Below are 19,886 nucleotides of genomic sequence, written 5' to 3'. Positions count from 1 at the left end.
CACTGAAATAGGACATGCTTGGAGACAGCGGTCACTGGAGCAAGGCTGGTCAGGGCAAGTGTATGGAGTCATTTAGATCAGATCTTTAGAGCAGAGTGGTGATTTACCAAAGACAAGTATTTGATTTGGTTAATAAAAGGCAACATGCTAATGGAATGATGGAAATGTAAGATACATAGGGTCTGGACAGGGAAGGAACATCCAGCCTGGCCCAGGAAGGAGCCTAACCTGTCAAAACGCTGTCCATCCAATCCACACAGTCATGGACTGAGAGAATCCAGGACTGGAGGATCAAGCCCAAGAATAGTTTAGAGCTCCGCAGGATTTCAGACTCCTGAAAACTAAGAATGTCCAAGAGTATAAAGATTATGAGAATTTATTCCTGGGGAAACCTAACCTTTACCACCAATACCAGTGGAATTTGTTCCTACAACAATGGCACGTTTGCTGGCTCTTGCCTCTTAATCCCTCTAAAACCCCCTCTCCTGGAAACCCCAAGGCAGTGTCCCTACAGCTAGCGTGAACTCACAAGCCAGTGAAACATGACCTCCCCATGTTTTGGATAAGGGCAGAGTGGCCAGTTACCCTCTTGCTCTTCCACCCTCACCCCTTCTTTATACTCTCCTGGTGACCTCAGGGTCCCTGAATGCTTCAGGGGGAAGGAAACAGGCGCGGGCAGTGGGGGGGGGGAGGGGGAGTTGTTCAGCTTTGGTTTGGGGTAATGGTTACCACCGGACCTGATGAAGAGTGATCTGCCTGATATTGAATCCTTTTTATTTCCCATTTTTGTTAAATTATCTGTTCTTCTGCACTGAGTTCAAGCAAGTTACTTTAAAACTGGTGGGACAACTCATTTGGGACTTGGAGACTGCTTTTATCCAGAACCTGTTAAGAAAGAGCAGAGGATTTAAGTTAATACTAAGGAATAGAAAGACTTTGTGCCTTTAAAAAGACTGTCTAAAACTGCATTTTAATTATTGATTTCTGAAACATTAAAGCAAAGATCAGAGTTTTAATGTTATATCTAGAGGCATGAGTTTAAAATGTTGAGGAACACTGCCTACAGCACTCAAGAGGGAGGCAGTAAGGTAACCCAATTTAAGGCTCAAATAGATTGAGACAATGAAAGACAAATAATGATTTGCTTCACACGATCAAGTCAGAAGTGGCAGAGATGTAACTTACCACCTACAGTTGAAGTAAAGTGAAGCTGCCTGGCTCTAAGTGTCCAAGGTTACAGCCATCTTCCCCCAAACTTGCCCCTTTGGGTTCCACCTTGCCTTCAAGGACAACTGACAACTCAAGTAAAGGCCCTTTTCACTTGAAGGGTTGCTGAGTGACATCTCAGGAAGATGGGAGTCTTACTAGGCCTGAGGAGAGAGAATCAAGGCCTGGCCAAGCGTCCCCTTCCAACATCATCCCATTTTCTAATAGGCAACAGGGGTAAGGAGGTTTGTTAATGGAACTACTAAAACTTGAAGGCTAGTGGTCTTCATTATTTTGATTTACTGAGGTAAAACAAACCATTCAGTATTGCTTGCCTCTTATGAGCTCAGATAATCACATCTGATGAGACTTATTTTCCAGCTCCTAGAGAAATTTAGATTTCCTTATAATTGGTAGTATTTCCCATGCTGCATAAGTAAAACAAATTACAAGCACCTTTACCATGACAAACAGGTAAGTAGCTTTGCGAGTTAATGTATTTTGCAATTCCATACCATTCCAAAGGGGAAGGCTGAATTTAGAATAGTCTCATTTTCTTGTGGTAAAAATAGCACACTTCTAACTGCAGAAATTAAGGACATTACACAAAGCATGTGTTCCATCAGAGACACTTACATATATTTGTTGATTTAAGAATCTACTCAGGAGGAACATTAAGGAATATTAGCAATATCAACCAAGGCCAAAACAGGACCAAAAGATCCCCAAATCAAAGGGCAAGTGCCATGCAAACTTAATGTAACAATCCAAATTTAGGGTCTGGCACACACCCGCAGAAATATAAAATAGAATTCCTCTCTCCTCCAGGATTTGCAGATACTTTGCTCAAATAAAAGTGCCTCAGGCTCTTTGTGAACCCATACACCCCAACAAAAAATTAAAAATTATGAAAACAAATTTGATGGTATTTTCATGGAATAAGAAAAAAATCGAAGGAATTTGTTAATGTTTACCCAATATCGCAATTGTCCTAACCTTCAGAGACGCGAACTAAAAAAGTTCTCTGGGTTTTATGGCAATCCAGTTTAAATATACCACAAAATTATTCAATGCCATTAAGTTTCCAGGCTCACTACCCCCACTTCAATGAAGAGATTCAGTCCAAGTACCAGAAAGGAGCAAGGTCAATTACCAGTGTTTCAGAACTGAGAGCTGTGACCTGTTTTGAGGGCTGTTTAATTAATTTGTGGGTAAAGAAAACTTTTTTTTTAAATGAAACAGACCAGAAAACAGTACATCACAAGTAGAAAGGGGCTAGCAGTGGTTTGAAAAAACTGTTTCAAGTATGCACACAGGTGTGTGTATATATTGGGTCCCAATATAAAATATAAATTTTTCCTCCGGTGGCAATTTTAAAAGTTTCAGATACTATTATTTCTAGTGCCCTTTAATCACTAGAAATGCTGTATCTCCCATTATAAATATTTTGGCAATTGTGCCTTGTACATCACTCTTGAGTTTGACCAGTAGTAATCAGTTCACCAGAACCTTCAAAGCCAAAAACAGACCTTGCACTTCTGGAACCCAATTCATGACCTGGAAACTCAGTACCCAGGATTTCCTACCTCTGCTGCTGCCACTTCTCAAGGAAATTGTCTACGCATACAACAAAACTAGAAATGGTACTTTCTGAAAAGGGATAAGCTACTCAGTTTTCATCTTTTTGTTTTATTCAGTTTGCTCCAAGGAAAAATCAATAGTCACAGGGATCACAAACATTATTTTGACTGGCTCACAAGCCTGATCAGTAAAACCTGAAAAACAGAAAATGTTACACAAGTTGCAAAGAAAATACTCCTGGAGTTCACTGACATGATAGCAAGTGGAAATATAAATGCAACAGGTGTTAACATTTAGAACAGTACTTGTAACCTGCTCCTTTCTAGACAATTCTGCAACCCTGTTGCAAACCCTTCATGTATCACTGCTGATTCCCTTTCACATAAAATATGACTTTACAAAACTCTTCCTAGACCTTACTCTTGCTGCACTTGAGTGGTTCCTATTCCTACGGCGCTGGCGTACGCTGTCAGGATCTCCACTATCTGTTTAGTTTCTAGGGTCATTCGGGCTTCCTTCAGCCAGTCCTGTGCCACTCGTCTGGACTCCCCTTTCAGCTGATTGACAAACTTTGCTGCCAGCTCCAGATCACCATGCTCAATGCAATAGGAAGCATAGGACAGTAATTTAAAAGTGTTTATATCCTCAGGGCTGAGCTCCGCGGGTGGCTTCAGTTGCTGAGGCGGGAATAAGAGCAAGGACTGCAGGTAGGAGAGGAAGTATTGGTATAAGCTATTTCTGGTTTCATCAATCATTGCTACCCTTCGGGCCAGTTTTTGAACAGCATAGAAACGAGCTCTAAGGGTCTCTTCACTGTACACCCCACGGGTCAGGGACTCTGGAGGGATAGCTGCAGTTAGAGCCTGGGCAAATTCACTATCGGCACAGCTGACTCGGATGGCCTCGACTGCACTACCCAGTGGAACAGTGGGCAGCTCTGCAGATGCAGTCTTCATGCTGTACTTGAGCGCCTCCACCGACAGCCAGAGCTGGTGGGCTTTTCGCGCCTCCTCTTCAGCCACTGCATGACCTAGCAGGAAAAAGAAAGGCAAAGAAAAACATTTTTCTCTCCAGCTGACTACATGTCCTTCTCCATACCTCCAGAGATCTGATGCACCCTGCACCCTCAACAGGCTAAAGCCACACGTGTGAACGACGGGGCCAGAGAGAGCCTCTTCCAACCTCATCCACCACCATTTCTGGGGTGTTCTTTCTGAGGAAGCAGGCCTCTTCATGAGGCAACTATGGCAAACCTAAGGATGAGCAACCCACCCCCCTTTTTTTTTTTAAAGAGAGAGAGCAGGGGAGGGGCAGGGGCAGAGGGAGGGAATCCTGGGCAGGCTCCACGCCCAGTGCGGAGCCCAATGCAGGGCTCGATCTCATGACTGTGAGATCATGACCTGAGCTAAAATCAAGAGCCGGACACTCCACTGACTGAGCCACCCAGGTGCCCCGATGAGGACTTGTTTTTAGTAAAACCATGAAGAAAACTGGAAAGATATATGTGCACAAGCACAACTGAGTCTCTTTTACCCTCTTTCTGTCACATCTAGGACAACACATGGTATCTAATTCAGAGGTATTTATTTTAGAATATTTGAGAAAGAAACATACTTAAATTAGGCATTTAAGACTTCTGTTAATGCCATTAGAAACTTCCTGCAAAGGAATGGCACACTTCAAGTAAACTTAACGGAATACTGGATCTTGGAATTTCATGAGTAGTTTATTTTTATACTTATCTGACAAAGAGGCTCTGGAACACCCCCCCAAAAAAACCTCATTTTATCAACATCCTTACTGTCAGGATATTTCCCCTTCAGTGTGGCACACAGAAGCCTCAGAATAACCTCTGTGCATCTGGTGGGCGGAACCAACAAACCACCACTTCCAAACCAGGACTGGAGACAGGTCGGCAAAAGCCAGAGGGCGAGCATGGGGACATACTGGCCTTTTGCTTCTCTCAGGACACATGAGACATAACCAAAGTGTATTGGGTTACCTGCCTTGTTAATGGTGATCTCCAGTCTATCACACACCGAGTAAAACTTCAAGTATTTAATTTTACACACACCGAGTAAAACTTCAAGTATTTAATTTTACATTCTTTTTAATTTCCTCTCACAAACGCTCTATGTTCCAAACGTATCAAATCTGGGCTAATTTTCTCAGAAATAAAATTTAATAGCATGACTTCAGCATCTTTATGCCCTAATGCTGATGCATGTATCCCATTGTCCTACCAAAAAATTATCCTAAAAAAGTTGGACTGAATAAAATTATAAGAGGCCCATGCGCTCACTCTGAACAGCCTGTTCGATTCCTCTCAGTCTGGCATAGGCAGTGTTTATATCCAGAGTAAAGTTGTCAACTTGCTCTTGACTGAGCCGACGGAACTGTAACTCTTGTTCAGCCAGTTTCTCAGACAGGTCCTGAAATAAAACATAAACAGTGTCCAGAAAAGAGTGGTGCTACTTCAATGCATGGCATTTATTGGGACACTACAGTCTTCCAGCAACTGCCATCTCACAAGCAAAGAGGGCCTTTAAAATCTCCAAACATTTGTCATGAAACTCCTCCATTATGTGTAAGGTCTCATAAATTTCCTAAAACTCATAGCTGATGTATGTGATTTTCTACAAATTTACTGACAGAACCTAGTATTAGAGAAAGCAGACCAGGAGGAGAAGAAAGCAAGCTATTACAAAAGGAGAAAATGCTGACTTTAGAAAATAACTGTACTGCCACCCCAACACAATAGATTAAACTGTATTCAATATCCCTGATTCAAGAGCTTATATATTCATGTTTTCCTCAGAAAAATACCCATCAAATAAATTTAAAGTAAAATACCTTTTCATATTGGCATAAAATTCAATTTTCTGGAAGATCTCCTTACGTGGATAACCTCATTCTCTTCTTGTGAGACAAAATAAGTTAATATAAATGGATTGCTGAATAGAAACGAATTATGATTAAAGCTACCCTAACTTGCTGTGATTTCCGAACTTAATCTCTCTCGGAAGTTTCCTCAGATACAAAAATCTGAGCAGGACCACATAATCCATAGGAGTTTGTGGAGATAAAGCAGGAGTTACACAGGTCAAGTATCATCTGCATTTCTGAAACCCCCTGTACTAACCCTCCCTAAAGCTTTGAAGGCTCCAAGTAATTAGGACACAGATACAAAACACACATGATCAATAACAACATAGGTACATCTTTCTGTAAAAGGCAGCAGTGTTACAAATATACAAAGGCCCCGCTGCACCGAGGCTAGGTGCCCACGCTTCCATACCCTCGGAGGGAATGACATACAGAGCACATGAAAAGGAAAGGAGAGACTGTTCGTTTAAAGGGGAAAGGGAGGCCGAAGGGCCTCTGATACTCTCGCACAGGTCCTCACCTGTTCAAATTCGTATTTCAGTTCCTGCTCTTGTACCCTAAGGACATCGCGTAAGTGATCAGTGTGGGCAGCAGCCTGTCGGCGAAGCTGGGTTCTCATTTCATTCTCCATGGCATCTCTGACTTCCTCTACCTGTGAAACCACAGGAATGATTAGTTCTCAATTCTCCACATTTGCTTTTAGAAAAAGAGAAAGACTAGCAGCAAGGATGATAGCAGCTTCCGTGTCCTGAGCCGCTCTGAAGTGCCACGCATGTAGACACGTTCCTAACTTTTCTTACATCCATCAGAAAGCTGAACGTTGGAAGGTGACTCAAAAACAAGGTCACACAGCTGTGGCAAAAATCAGATTTCAAATGGTGTCTCTCTGGCCCCCAATTCGGTTTCTCCATATCACCAGGCTGTATCTTATGTAAGGTGAACACTATCGTTTCCTGAATCACACACTCCTGTGACAATTAACAAATCCCAACTCATGGCAAAAAAGAACTACAACCTGGGATCAAACACAGCTTCACCACAACCATCTGTGTGATCTATGAATAATAATGCCTACTGTAAAGAATTATTAAATATAAAATAAATATCTGGCAGTTACTTTATACAATTTTTTCTAAAGAAAGAAAACTGCTCTGAAACTGTGAATTTAGATTCACAACAGAGCCCAGATCTAACCAAAAATACGAAAAGCCTATCACATCTTGCCTAACAATTAGCCATGGGTCACATTACAAATTATTTAATACTAAGTACCTGGATATCATAACTTACTTTTTCTCAGCAATAACAGAAGTAATGAATAAACCCATTCAGTCAATGCATAGGTATTTATGAAGTGCCAATCCTGTGCCCGGCAGTGCCTACTATATGCTTGGATGTGTATCATGTACAATTCAATGGAGGGATCAGACAGTAAATAAATAAATCGGACATCTCAGACTGTGAGAGAAAGTTACAGAGACTCTGCACTGAAAGAACAGTAAAAGCCTTGCTGAGGTGACATCCAAGCTTAGAACTAAGGTTTAAAGAGAAGAAGCATTAACAATGTACGAGGCAGAGCAAACACCCCAAAGCAGAATAAGTAGTGAAGGTATGAAACCAAACAAAAAACCAGGGCACCTGGCAAATACAGGCAATAAGGGAATTAAGGGAAGTCTGGCTCACAGCAAACAGGAATGAGATCAAGAGGCCTTTTAGGTATTGGTTAAGAATTTGGATTTTATATTAAATGCAGTGGGCCATCAGCGCAAGGTGTTCAGCAGCCTAGTGTCTGATCAGAATGGTTTTAGGAGGACCAAGTGCCATGTAAATAAACACAGAAAGATGGCTATGAAAACAGGGAACCTGGGGGCGCCTGGGGGGCACAGCTGGTTGCGCAGCCAACTCTTGGTTTCAGCTCAGGTCATGATCTTAGGGTCCTGGGGTCAAGCCCCACCTTGGGCTCTGTGCTCTCTTTCCCTCTTCCCCTCCCCAAGCTTGCACTCTATACCCACCTTATAAATAAATAAGTCTTAAAAATAAAAGGATAAAAAAAAAAGAAAGCAGGGAACCTGTTATGATGATAATCTGGACTTGGAGAAAATGGACAAACTTGGGATTTACTTTGGATGCAGAACTGGATGTGTTAGTGGATGGATGTGAAAGTTGACAGAGGAACAACTAAGCATGATTTCTTTTTTTTTTTTAAAGATTTTATTTATTTATTTGAGAGAGAGAGAATGAGAGAGAGAGCACGAGAGGGAAGAGGGTCAGAGGGAGAAGCAGACTCCCTGCCGAGCAGGGAGCCTGATGTGGGACTCGATCCCGGGACTCCAGGATCATGACCTGAGCCGAAGGCAGTCGCTTAACCAACTGAGCCACCCAGGCGCCTCTGGGTAGATGGAAGATTTAGAGAGAAACAAGCTGAGCAGCTGGGAGACAGGTTGGGGACAGTCAAGAAATCTGTTTTGGACAAGCTGAGTTTCAAACTACTACTGAAAAGCCAGCTAGAAACACCAAGCCAGCAGCTGGACAGGAGGAACCTGAAGGCAAGGCAGAGGCCAGAGCCAGCAACATAAATGTCCCCGTGATGGACAGGATTTAACCGTCTAAGTCACAGGTCTAAATAAGAGCACTCAGACAGTTTAGATGGATAAAAGGTTTCAGAACCAAGGCCAGTACATGCTCCTATTTGGGAGGCTGAGCAAAGAAGGGGGTAAATGAGTGGCCAGCAAGGTGGGAGAAAGGCCAGGAGAGTGTGGTGTCCTGACAGCCTAGGGAAGAAAGAACTTCACAGAGGAGGCAGTGCTCACTTAAGGGAGGATAAGTACTCAGGTGCCCAAATCATCCCGGAGACACCTATTTAATACGTGACGTGCCCTGACAGAAGACTAAAAGAGTGATCTCATCCATTCTTAACCAAAACACTGGCAGAGAAAAAGACACTCAGAATCTAACAGAGATTTTTTTTTCAGCACTGCTTTAGGGGACAGAGGCTCTACCAGGAAAAGATAAAGTAGATAATCTTGGATACCAAGGGCTTATTATTTCTTTCACTTCTGCATCTGCTCAACATAAAGAAACTCTGCTACAACAATCCTTCCCTAGAAATTCTGACTAGAACAAGGGCCAAAGCTCCATTCAATGGTGGGTCGGCACAATTTACATCTAATATTTTAAAGTCAATGACTGTTGGTATTATCTCTAGAAGCAGCTATTCAAGTTGATTGACATTAAATTTCTCATTTCCTCTACCTTTCTGTCCTGTTCCGCCTGTATCTCACTTCTGTGATGTTCTAATGCTTTTGCCACTGCAGAGTCAAATGCCCGCTTTTCTTCTAGCTTTTGTTTTTCCAAGGCTAGTGCAATGTGCTGCTTCTCTGTGGCTTTCTGTTCTGCTAGCTCTCTGTTTAGCTGGTCAATGCGGCGATGTGCATGAGCAATCAGGGAGTTCAGATCATCAGTAGACAGCTTGTCAGCTAAACAGAATATTACATTAAAATGTTAATGATTTCACCAGCGAAAATTATACATCTACAAGGTACTTGCTTCAAGTGATAGTAATTTTAACAGCTGTAAAGAAAGCAAAGGGTAGCTAACCCTCTGAGGCAGATTTAGATTCTCCACTGCCATGAGAAATTCACAGCCTGTGTCCAACTAAGGCATGTTCAATCCCAAGTGAAGTAATTTAGGTAGGTCTTCAAGTATATAATCAGTTCTTTTCCAGGAACCCCAATTACTACTTCCAATCTCAACTAAATATAAATAGATTTTATAATTCACCCTAATTTTGCCTCTAAAGACAGTTTACATATATACACTTCTATATTTTCATTCATGCATAACTGTGATTCATCATAAAAGGCATCCTAATATTCTTTTCTGTTAAATCTCAAATTCAGATTCTCTGACTTTTCTCTAGTAAGAGTTTGTATACCTTTTCTTAAACAGATGGTGTTACCCAGGACAATGATGTGCAACCAGAGCTGTCCATTAGAATCACTTGTCAAACTTTTTAAAATACACACGCCAGAAGATTCTGATTTAGGCTTAAGCATGTGTTTTGTTTTCAAATCTCACATTCCAAAAGTATTCTGACACATTACTATAGGTTAAGAATTATAGCTTTAACAGCAAAATCCAGAGTGTGGGAAATACTACATGATAAATGACTCAATTCCACAATTAAAGAACTGAGAAGCAAAAAACAAAGTGGGGATTAAGAGACTTACTGACCAAATTCAAGACGTGTAGCTCCTCTGGATACTGACTGAAATAAAACAACTAAAAACCTCTTTCTACAAAATGATTGGGGATAACTTAACACTAAATAGACATATGATGACATTAAGGAATTATTGTTTTAGGTGTGATAAGGATAGAGTGATTTATGTTTTTTTAAAAAACATATGGAAATTATTTACAACTGAAAAGGATATATGATATTTGGAATCTGATTCAATATAAACTGGGGAAATAAGTGACAAAAACTAGCCATGTGTTGACAATTGCTGACGTTGGGTTATGGATCAATGAGATTATAGTTTCCTCCTACTTTTCAATGTTTGAAATTTTACAAAATGAAAGCTTAAAATATATACATATCTCTATCTACAGGTTTCCAGTCACTGAAACATTTGTTCCTGAGAGCACCTAGATGCCCAAAACATCCGAATCAGATTTATCACATGCAATGTAATTCTGTTATAAATTATTTAGATGCTTTAGTATAAGAATCATAGGCAAATAAAAAGACTTCAGTATTTTAAGACACAAAACAAAAGCCTTTAGGGTGCCTGGGTGGCTCAGTTGGTTAAGCGACTGCCTTCGGCTTAGGTCATGATCCTGGAGTCCCGGGATCGAGTCCCGCATCGGGCTCCCTGCTCAGCTTCTCCCTCTGACCCTCTTCCCTCTCGTGCTCTCTCTCATTCTCTCTCTCAGATAAATAAATAAAATCTTTAAAAAAAAAAAAAGTCTTTAAATTTAAAACACACAAAATTACTCACCCAGGTCAGAAATACCTACAAAGAAAAAGAAGAGTTTGAAAAAAAGAACATACATATTTCAATTATTAATCTAAATAGGAATATCCAAAAAGAAATGGGGAACAAGAAACTTTTTCTACTACCAGTAGTAGAACAAGCATAAGCAAAACAACAGAGTTTATTTCCTAAAACATAAAAGGACATAGGCAATATAAATCAAGGTAAATGCTAACATTTTACAAAATAAGAGAGTCATTCATATTAAAAGTAGCTTTGGTTTCCAGGAGCTCATCTGTATTTTTGATAAAGCAATCAACTTAGTTTTTACACAGAAACCCCTGCCCCCCATTAGAACTTACTTAGCGTATTTCACTAAGTCCCAGTCTGGACTCTGTTCTCAGTACCAGGCCTCTCCAACATTTCAAATACTTAAGAAATCAATATTCTATCACAAGCAGCACCACCTTGAGGACACAGTGACAGGAAAGGGGAACCACAGCCAGTCTCCTGCCTCTCAGCATGAGCTTAACATCATGGGCATGACCCTTGAATTCAAAAAGTTCAAAGACAGGTATTTTTCACACCAAATGGCTCTAAAAGTCAACTACTTAATCTGGTATTAGACCAAAAAAACAGGAATCTGTCCCAGTGTTGCAGGAAAAATTGGCAAGATGAAGAAAATGAGATGTCAGCCTCAACAAGGCACATAAATAGGACTATATATACTAGTCTATAGCAGTAAAGGAACTGTCCCCTGGTAATAATGACAATCTACAACCTGCACTTCATTTTCCCATCCTGGCAACATCCTCCTAGGCTCCCCCTAAAGGCTCCCCCTCCCTCCCTGCTACAGTGGTAACCACTACCTCTAAATATAGTGTTTACAATTCATTTTTTTTTAGATTTTATATATATACACACACACACACACACACACACACACAGCCTAAAACAACACATTGTTTTGTTTTGCTTATTTTTAAGCTTCATGTAAGTGGTATCCTACTCTACGTATTCTTCTGCAACTTTTTCTCTTAACATTTATGTTTAAGAGATGTAGTTTTGGTTCATTCATTTATACTGCCACATGGGAGGCACATTTAGCGGTTTCTGATTTTTCTGCTCTTACAAATACAGGGCTGCTATGAATATTTTCATGAGTCTCCTTGAGCAGCTGTGTGTCTTCTTAAGCACATACCTAGGAGTTAACCAGTTGGATCAGGTAGTATATACATTCTGACCGAAGCCCAGGGGCCTAGAACACCAGTTCAGTTCCTACCTGATGTTCAGCTTCTAACAGACAGCAGCATTTCAAGAGTATTTTGAATTTATTAAGACTGGTAATTTATGTGACTGTTAGTACTCTCAGAGCACTTCAGGAAAATGTGACTATTCTCTGCAGTTACACTGTATAAAACAAAGTTAACAAAGTTCCCTGCATTCTGAGATATTTGCAAGTAGACAGTCATACAGATGATTTCCTTCTCACCAAGGCCGTTTTCAACCATAATGTTGTCACAGAGCAGTCCTGAGGCGTGCCTTAATTCATTACAAATATTTTTAAAGTACCAACGGCTTTGAATAATTTTACATGTATATATATAAAATATTCTAATAGATTTAAGGTTAAAATTATGTAATTTTAAAGTTTTTTATTCCTGAGTAGCAGAGACGTGAAGAGAACCACTGGTTCTGGAATCAAACACTGGCTGGAACTTGTGTCCACCATAGCTAAAACCATGGGAGCACTGTCACCTATCATGGCTATGACGGAAATAAAATGTGGAAAACACTGTACTGTCACCAAATGAGATATGCATACCAGAGGTGTTTGGATTCGATGAATGGAGTTAAAGCAAGTTTAGCCGAACAGCTGTTAAAACACAAAAACAGTAAAGTACCAACACTTCAGTAGTACTTACTCATCCCCTTCCACCCTGGCAAGACTTCTGGGGTAATACTGTCCAGTTCCCGTTTAAAGTCATCCCGGGCTTGGACCACCAGCTCATGATACTGAGATACAACCTTAGCCTCAGACTGAGCTGCTTTGACCTGAACAAATACAGGGGGTATGTGGTTAAAGTGAACAGAAATTACCATCACCATCCAAAAAAAAGAAATTATATTCATGTATTTATATGTTGGCTGGGAATACATAAATAATATATAGAGAGAAAGCTAAAGCTCAGAAAAAGGAATATAAGCCTTGTAATTCAGACAAGCCCTTTACCATCTTACTATGCCCATGTCCCTCTTTCTCTGGTCACAGGAAACTACCCATACAGACTACGTTAGTGCAGACAGAAGATCTGCTACAAAATTAAAATTTTCATTTAAGAGGCATGACCAAAAATATTACCTATTATAAAAAGTATTGACAATAATGGATTATCCACTTTGTGCCCAAGATAAGTTTTTAAAATTAATAACAACTTCTATTCTTTGCAGGGGAAAAGGGAGAAAGAAAGGAATCTTATTATTTTCCTGAATTCTTCAAATCCTTTGATTAAAGGATTGTATTTATAAATTTCAAAATGCGGGCCGCCTGAGTGGCTCAGTCGGTTTAGCGTCTACCTTCAGCTCAGGTCATGAACTTGGGGTCCTGGAATCAAGCCCTGCATCGGGCTCTCTGCTCTACGGCGAGTCTGCTTCTCCCTCTCCATTTGTGATTTCTCTCACTTTCACTGTTTCTCAAATAAATATTTTAAAAACAAAATTTTTTTAATGCTGTAAAAGACCTAAGAAACGCACCTTTTGGACCACATTATCCAGATCAACTATCATGTTGTGAAGTTTCCCCTCTGCGGCAGTTATATGAGATTTGGCCCCAGGAACCTCTTCTTTCTTTGCATTTTCAATTACACTCTTCATCTTCTCTAGCTCTTCTCTGGAAACCAATAAAGCAAAACAAAGATTTAGTATTCTTCCTCATCAACTTTAGCAGAGCTTGATGTAAATACAGCATACAACTGTTAAGAGTCTATGAACAAAATACAATTTGAAAAAAATTACTCAGTGTCTTTTCACAATACAGGCAGAGAAGCTTTCCTTACTAACAACTGAGAACAGCTTGGTCAGAAGCTAGATTTACTAGCGTGAACCAGAGAAGGAGCATGGTGTAGAGGGAAATACACAGGCTTCAGAACTAGGAAAACCTGGATCCAACTCCCAGATCAGCCTCTCCTTTGGTGCTCACCCTTGTATGGGGATTAGAAGTAATTAAAGAAAAGTACCTGGCACAGTGCCTGTCCCATTGAGTGCACTCAATAAATGGCATCTTTTGTATGGATTAGGCTGATTCCCCTTCAGCTGAGAGAGAGCTTAAAGAAGGCGGAAGCAAGGGAGGAAGTCAAGGAGCTCACTGAGCAAATATAGCTCGGTCTCGAGGAGCCCTCATGATTCAGAATGTTTCACAAATTGGATGAACTGTGGCCTACCCACCACACAAAACAGAACTCAAGAGCCCCGACTCAAGGTTTAGTGATGTGAGCATAATGTCTTAAATCTCCTAAAAGATATGCTGGCTTGAATTAGAAGACTTCTCTTTCTCTATGAATATATTTTATTAAAAATGACACGAATGTCCCCGGTCCGCAGGAAGCCTGCTACTCCCCCTCCCACTCTCCCTGCTTGTGTTCCTTCTCTCGCTGTGTCTCTCTGTCAAATAAACAAAATCTTTTAAAAAAAAAAAAAAAGACACCAAAATTTTGAATGACAGTGATTCCAAAATGAGAGGTTGAAGAGACCCTTTAGTCACATGTAGGTTTCCATCATCAGAGGCTGATTTGATACTTGGCTTGCTTGATCCTAGTTTTAGCCAAATTCCAGGAATCAAGGTCAGGGTGGCATAAAACTAGACGAGGTACTGGGTACTTTGATAGCTAAGACAAAAAGACATACTCTCAAACATACTCTCAAAATTCTGATAAAACTGCCCAAACCACCCCTGAAAAATCCTGAAATTATGGCAGAGCCTCAGTAAATCTGTCGAGATACAGCACCTAAAAGAAAAACGGCTTTTTATACAAGATCCTTTATATAGGTTTCTGCCAAATTTACTTTGGCCTAATTATATTTTATTCCCTCCCTCCTTTTTAAACCTCTGTGGTCCTGACACCAATAGAGATCAAGTAGAGGTGAAGGCGAAGGGTTTCTCTGCCTCCTCTTTCCATACTGACAGTACAAAGAAAAACCCAGCCCAAAGAAAGCCACCAGGAGGCCCTAATTACTTGTTAAAGTCCATGAGTAATTACTTGGCTTTAAGAAGGGCATCAGCAGCCTCATCGACTGCCTTTCTGCGTTCCTTCAATGCACCCTCCACTGTGCGCCACTGAGCCGACTTCTTCTCACCTGCAATCTAAACAAAAGGTTTTACTTACACAAACATGAATAACCACCAATACAGTCATAGGATACACCAACGTGGCTAAATTTAGAAACAAGGGCATTAAATTCAAAGGTAAAAACTTATATACGACATTTCTTCAGAGTAGGGTCTCTTCATCTAAGGTTCATGGTTAGAACCAAAGAAGTCCATGAACCCCATCAACAACCCCCTCAATACCAACCATCAAAACTATAAAAGACTGTGTTCTAGCGCATATCAGCATTTTCTAAGGAGAGATGGTATTTTTATTAGATTCACAAAAGGATATTATGAAGCAGAAAAGGTTAATAAGAACAATAACTATCAATTGTTTGTTGACTATTCTTGAAATATTGGTGCTAATGAAGCACCAATATTTAAACTTCTCTTAATTACAGGTCTACCAAAATCAGTTTAAGAATAAGTAGAAAGTTTATACATTTGTACAGTCCTTACAAAACATTATCCTAAAAAATGACCCTCTGTAACTGGTAAAAATCAACTATTGTCAAATCCACCCCCTCCTTGAGCTGAATTTTATAAAATGTTAATTATATATATATATACACACACACAAAAGTCCTCTTTGAAAATCTTTAGAGGTCCAAGGATAAGCTGTTCTGTAGAATAGACACTAGGTTCCCCTACTATCAAGCCACGACCAATGGTTTCCAAACACTGTTTTGAGAAAGTAATTCTGTATCTATTGTAAGAGCCTTTGTGCACCACCAGTTTTTTTTTTTTTACACAAGTTGGAATCCATTTTTAACATTTCAAAACGTGTTCATTCATGTTTCTGATAATTTTATAACACCAGCTAATATCCCCTAATCTAGTTAACCACTACCGTAAGATGTCCTTTAGTTGTAAAATCTTGATTTTAATAGATTTCATACTATCTAATCCGCATGCATTACATACTGTGCATTCATTGCGAAGAGGAAATACCCTCTTACGTAGCCTTTCACCAAAGTAATACCATTGACATTTAAAGCTTCTAATCAGTGCTCTTCTGAAACATACCGGTCTATTTCGGTTTGAACCCAAATTCCTGATACTCCAGAACTTACAGCCTTCCCACACCTGTATAACCAAAATATTAAGTATTCTCCGTGTAGTTTCCACTTTCCTGACTGAACTCTGACTGAAATTTAAATTTTTTTGTTGGACACTGAATAAACCAGAATTTTAAGTTGGTTTTTTTTTTAAAGGTTGTAATTTCTAGCTGTTTACATCAGAGCTCTAACTTTTTTGTGATGTATGTGTATAGGACTAAAACAATGTGAAGTGTGTTTAAATTCTGTAAAAAGCACACAGTTATAGTGGCAAAGTAACTTTACTTATGGCACAAGATCCTGATCCCTGAGATTCACAGTTTATGTATTTATTTTTACTCTTTAAACGACTTGGTGTCTAGATATATTTTTATACACTGAATAACTGAATGTAATTATTAAAAAAAATTTAAGTCCCAGTATTACAGTTTTAAATCAGTGTAATTACTTTATTCTCTTATGTGCTCAATATAAGTTAAATAATCAACACAAGCATTTAAAATAGCTGGTTTTGGGGCACCTGGGTGGTTCAGTCAGTTAAGCATCCGACTCTTGATCTCAGCTTACGTCTTGATCTCAGGGTCATGAATATGCTGGGTTCCACACCCAACAAACAAACAAATAAAAATAATAAAATAGCTGGTATTTGGAGGTACATGGGATCTCTATTTTTTTTTTTTTTGAGAGTGTGTGAGAGGTGGGGCGGGGGGTGGCGGGGAGCACGGGCAGAGGGAGAAGGAGAATCTTAAGCAGGCTAGCTCCATGCCCAGCTCAGAGCCAGATGTGGGGCTCCATGCTGGATCTCATGACCCTGAGATCATGACCTGAGCCAAAATCAAGAGAAAATGGTATTATTTCTTATAACTGTGTGACAATCTAAAAGTACCTTAAAGTAAAAAGTGTATTTGAAAAAATGATTGGCAAAAAAATTAAAATTTAAAATTAAAAAATTAAATTAAAAATGGTTGGCAATTTTAAAGCAAAAAAAGCAAATAGTATTCAAGCACTATTAAGATATGAAAGCAAATAGGAACTCATTCTTGTACCGTATTGTTGTGAGATAAAGCACTGTAATAAACTCATTAAAAACAACATGCAAAGATTTTTCCTGCCTTGTTTATTTAAAAAAAGTTACTCTAGGGGCACATGGGTGGCTCAGTTGGTTAAGCGTCTGCCTTTGGCTCAGGTCGTGATCCCAGGGGCCTGGGATCAAGCCCCGCATCTGGCTCCCTGCTCAGCGGGGAGTCTGCTTGTCGTTCCCCCTGCCTGTGTTCTCGCTTGCTCTCTCTCAAATAAATAAATATTTTTTAAAAAGTTACTCTAGATAGTCTTCACTTAGTGGGAGAAAGCCCATACTAGAAGAAATCAGTCTTAAGTACTACATGTCCATCCATTCTTTGGCTCACCTCAGAATTGTCCATGGCTGCTTTCAAGATGTTGGAGTGCGCATTGACAGCCTGCACCGCAGCATTCTGAGCTATAATGGCCTGTTGAGTGATGTGAGCAGTTTGGCTCAGAGCATCTTCTAAGCTCCTGGCTACAGCTGAAATACACAGAACAGTTAAAATAACAAATCCCTCCCTCTTAAATAACTTTAATGTAAACTTCCCTTCTTCTCCTACTGAGTCTTCTTTTGCATTTCCTCAAAAATGTAAAAAACAAAAACACACAGATTTAGAGAATCCGTTTCATTGGAAAGTATGGTAAAATGTTAGTAATTACTAAATCTGGTGGAGAGACCTATGGGGATTCATTATACTATTTTTACCTTTATATACAACTGAATTTTTTTTAAAATAGAAAGTGTTTTGGGTTTTTTTTTAAGACAAAAAATTGCTTAAAGAAGGCTAGCATATACTTCAAATGGGAGGAACAAAGTTTAAGGCACTGTTCAGCCCCTTTTAGCTACTAGAGGCTATAAATTCAGTATAACCACCAGCATTTTTCAGTTTAAATGATAGTACAGATCCACAGGGAAAAAGAGTATCTCCTCAGCATGAAGGGATACTCAGAGCAACTTATATCACCAAGATATAAGGAGATAACAGACAGACAAGAGGAAGAAAAAGATAAGGAAACATGGCAACAAAAAAGAAAAGGTAGTTTGGGAAGGGACAGTGTTTTCCGTAAGAGAACTCAAGAAACAGCCATATCTCAAGATGCAAGAGGCTACAACCTACTAAGATCATATTTCTATATGCTGCTTCAGGAATCAAAAAGAAACCTAATTTAAAAAAAAATAAAGCAAGGGATGATTCCAGACATAATACTAAAACGGCAAAATGGTCATCTGAAGAAAGAAAGCCAGTGAGAAGACTAATTTATCGCATATCAGATGATTTAAAAAGGGAAATATGTTTGGCTGGTAAAACAACAGAAGGTGATTTTGAGCAAAAGAAGCATAAGCTAGAGATGAACAAATGGAACCTCTGAACCACCTGCAGTACCTGGGCAACGGAGATAAAAGGAGAAAGTTGATGATGAGAAAATACCACACCACGAGCGTCAGACTGAGGTTCACCTGAAGGCACAGGGGATATGAAGAGAGGGGTACAAAGAGAAAAGGAGGCAGGGAGGGAACATGCATGAGTTGGCGGGGTGGGGAAGACATGAGAGCACAGGGAACAGTAAATCACTTCACAGTGGCCCACAGGCTCCAAGTCTTCTTCAGGTCTACTCACTGTACTTTGATTCCTCCTTCCCCCCCCCTTTCTTTCTTATTTTGTTTTGTTTCCGCTATTCAGTTGTAGGAGTTCCATATATATTTTGGGTATTAACCCCTTATCAGACATATGGTTTGCAAATAGTCTCGCCTATTCCACAGGATGCCTTTTTGTTTTGTTAGTTGTTTCTTTTGCTGTACAAAAGCTTTTTTAGTTTGATGTAATTCCACTTGTTGATTCTGTGTGCAGAGAGTAAGAGAGAGAGAGAGAGAGCACGAGCAGGGGGGAGGGGTAGAGGGAGAAGCAGGCTTCCCGCTGAGCAGGGAGTCCAATGTGGGACTTGATCCCAGGACCCTGGGATCATGACCTGAGCCAAAGGCAGATGCTTAACCGACTGAGCCACCAGGTGCCCCTGGTGCTTTGACTCTTGACAAGAATTACAAACACACACATTTTAAAAGTAAAGCTTGGGAGAAAACTAAGAGGTGACAGACAAAATCCTTACAATTTTCACTTTGCCCAAAATGAAAGATAAGAAGTGGACCAAAAAAAAAGGGAGCATGATGAAACAGCAGACATCACTAATCTTAAATGTACAACTTACTTCAAGGTGTCTACATAATAAAAGGGGAAAAGTGAAAAATAAAAAAATATGAATAAAAAATTATCTTGATTTGCTGTAGTAGAGAATTCAGGAAAAATTAGGAAGTGGGAAAAAAATATAGAAATATTTCACTTATTTAGAAGTCGAATACTCAACATTCCCAATTATTTGTAACCATGGCCAAAACTCACAAGAACACATAAAAAAAAAAAACAAAAAACAAAATCCAGGGAGCCAAACTAAAGCCCTGCACCTATACTCCTTCTGTCCCTTCTACTCTTTACATAATTTCAACAAACCTGCCTCCTCAGGGTAGGGCAGAACCAAAGCATTAGAAGGGAAACAAGAACCACTCAAGACAAACAGAAAAGCAGAAATAAGACATGGGGAGAAACAAACAACTATAAACAGCTGCCATAAGACTTTAACACAAACAGCTCTCAGTCCAGGAAAAAGCTATATATCCCCTACCTCCAGAGACATCACTATACTGCCCAGTACAATAAATGATGCTCCCTGCACCTTGTTTAAGACCAGAAAATA

At 39.8% G+C, this 19,886-nt stretch overlaps 1 protein-coding gene across 10 annotated transcripts in view; it reads right to left on the bottom strand.

The window, feature by feature from the left end:
• Positions 1-2,875: 2,875 nt before the first annotated feature.
• IMMT (inner membrane mitochondrial protein) overlaps positions 2,876-19,886 on the bottom strand; it is a 39,669-nt gene continuing 22,658 nt past the window's right edge. For 6 of the 10 annotated variants that reach the window (XM_028122359.2, XM_028122364.2, XM_028122361.2 and 3 more), the window contains 9 exons: positions 17,483-17,619; positions 14,909-15,012; positions 13,407-13,542; positions 12,578-12,707; positions 10,677-10,691; positions 8,926-9,149; positions 6,194-6,325; positions 5,090-5,219; positions 2,876-3,817 (listed from right to left, as the gene is read on the bottom strand). In XM_028122359.2, coding sequence (XP_027978160.1) covers positions 3,204-3,817; positions 5,090-5,219; positions 6,194-6,325; positions 8,926-9,149; positions 10,677-10,691; positions 12,578-12,707; positions 13,407-13,542; positions 14,909-15,012; positions 17,483-17,619 — 1,622 coding nt within the window. In that variant the 3' untranslated portion in view covers positions 2,876-3,203. Of the gene's footprint in view, positions 3,818-5,089; positions 5,220-6,193; positions 6,326-8,925; positions 9,150-10,676; positions 10,692-12,577; positions 12,708-13,406; positions 13,543-14,884; positions 15,014-17,482; positions 17,620-19,886 lie in introns of those variants that run through there. The other 4 variants (XM_088026429.1, XM_088026431.1, XM_088026430.1 and 1 more) reach the window with 2 other exon arrangements.

Source organism: Eumetopias jubatus, unplaced genomic scaffold (assembly GCF_037043125.1).
Source record: "Eumetopias jubatus isolate StellerSeaLion01/CBP00866 unplaced genomic scaffold, mEumJub1_p1.0 scaffold_9, whole genome shotgun sequence".
In the NCBI taxonomy this organism is placed as follows: Eukaryota; Metazoa; Chordata; class Mammalia; order Carnivora; family Otariidae; genus Eumetopias; species Eumetopias jubatus.
This window is presented reverse-complemented; position numbering and strand designations above follow the sequence as displayed.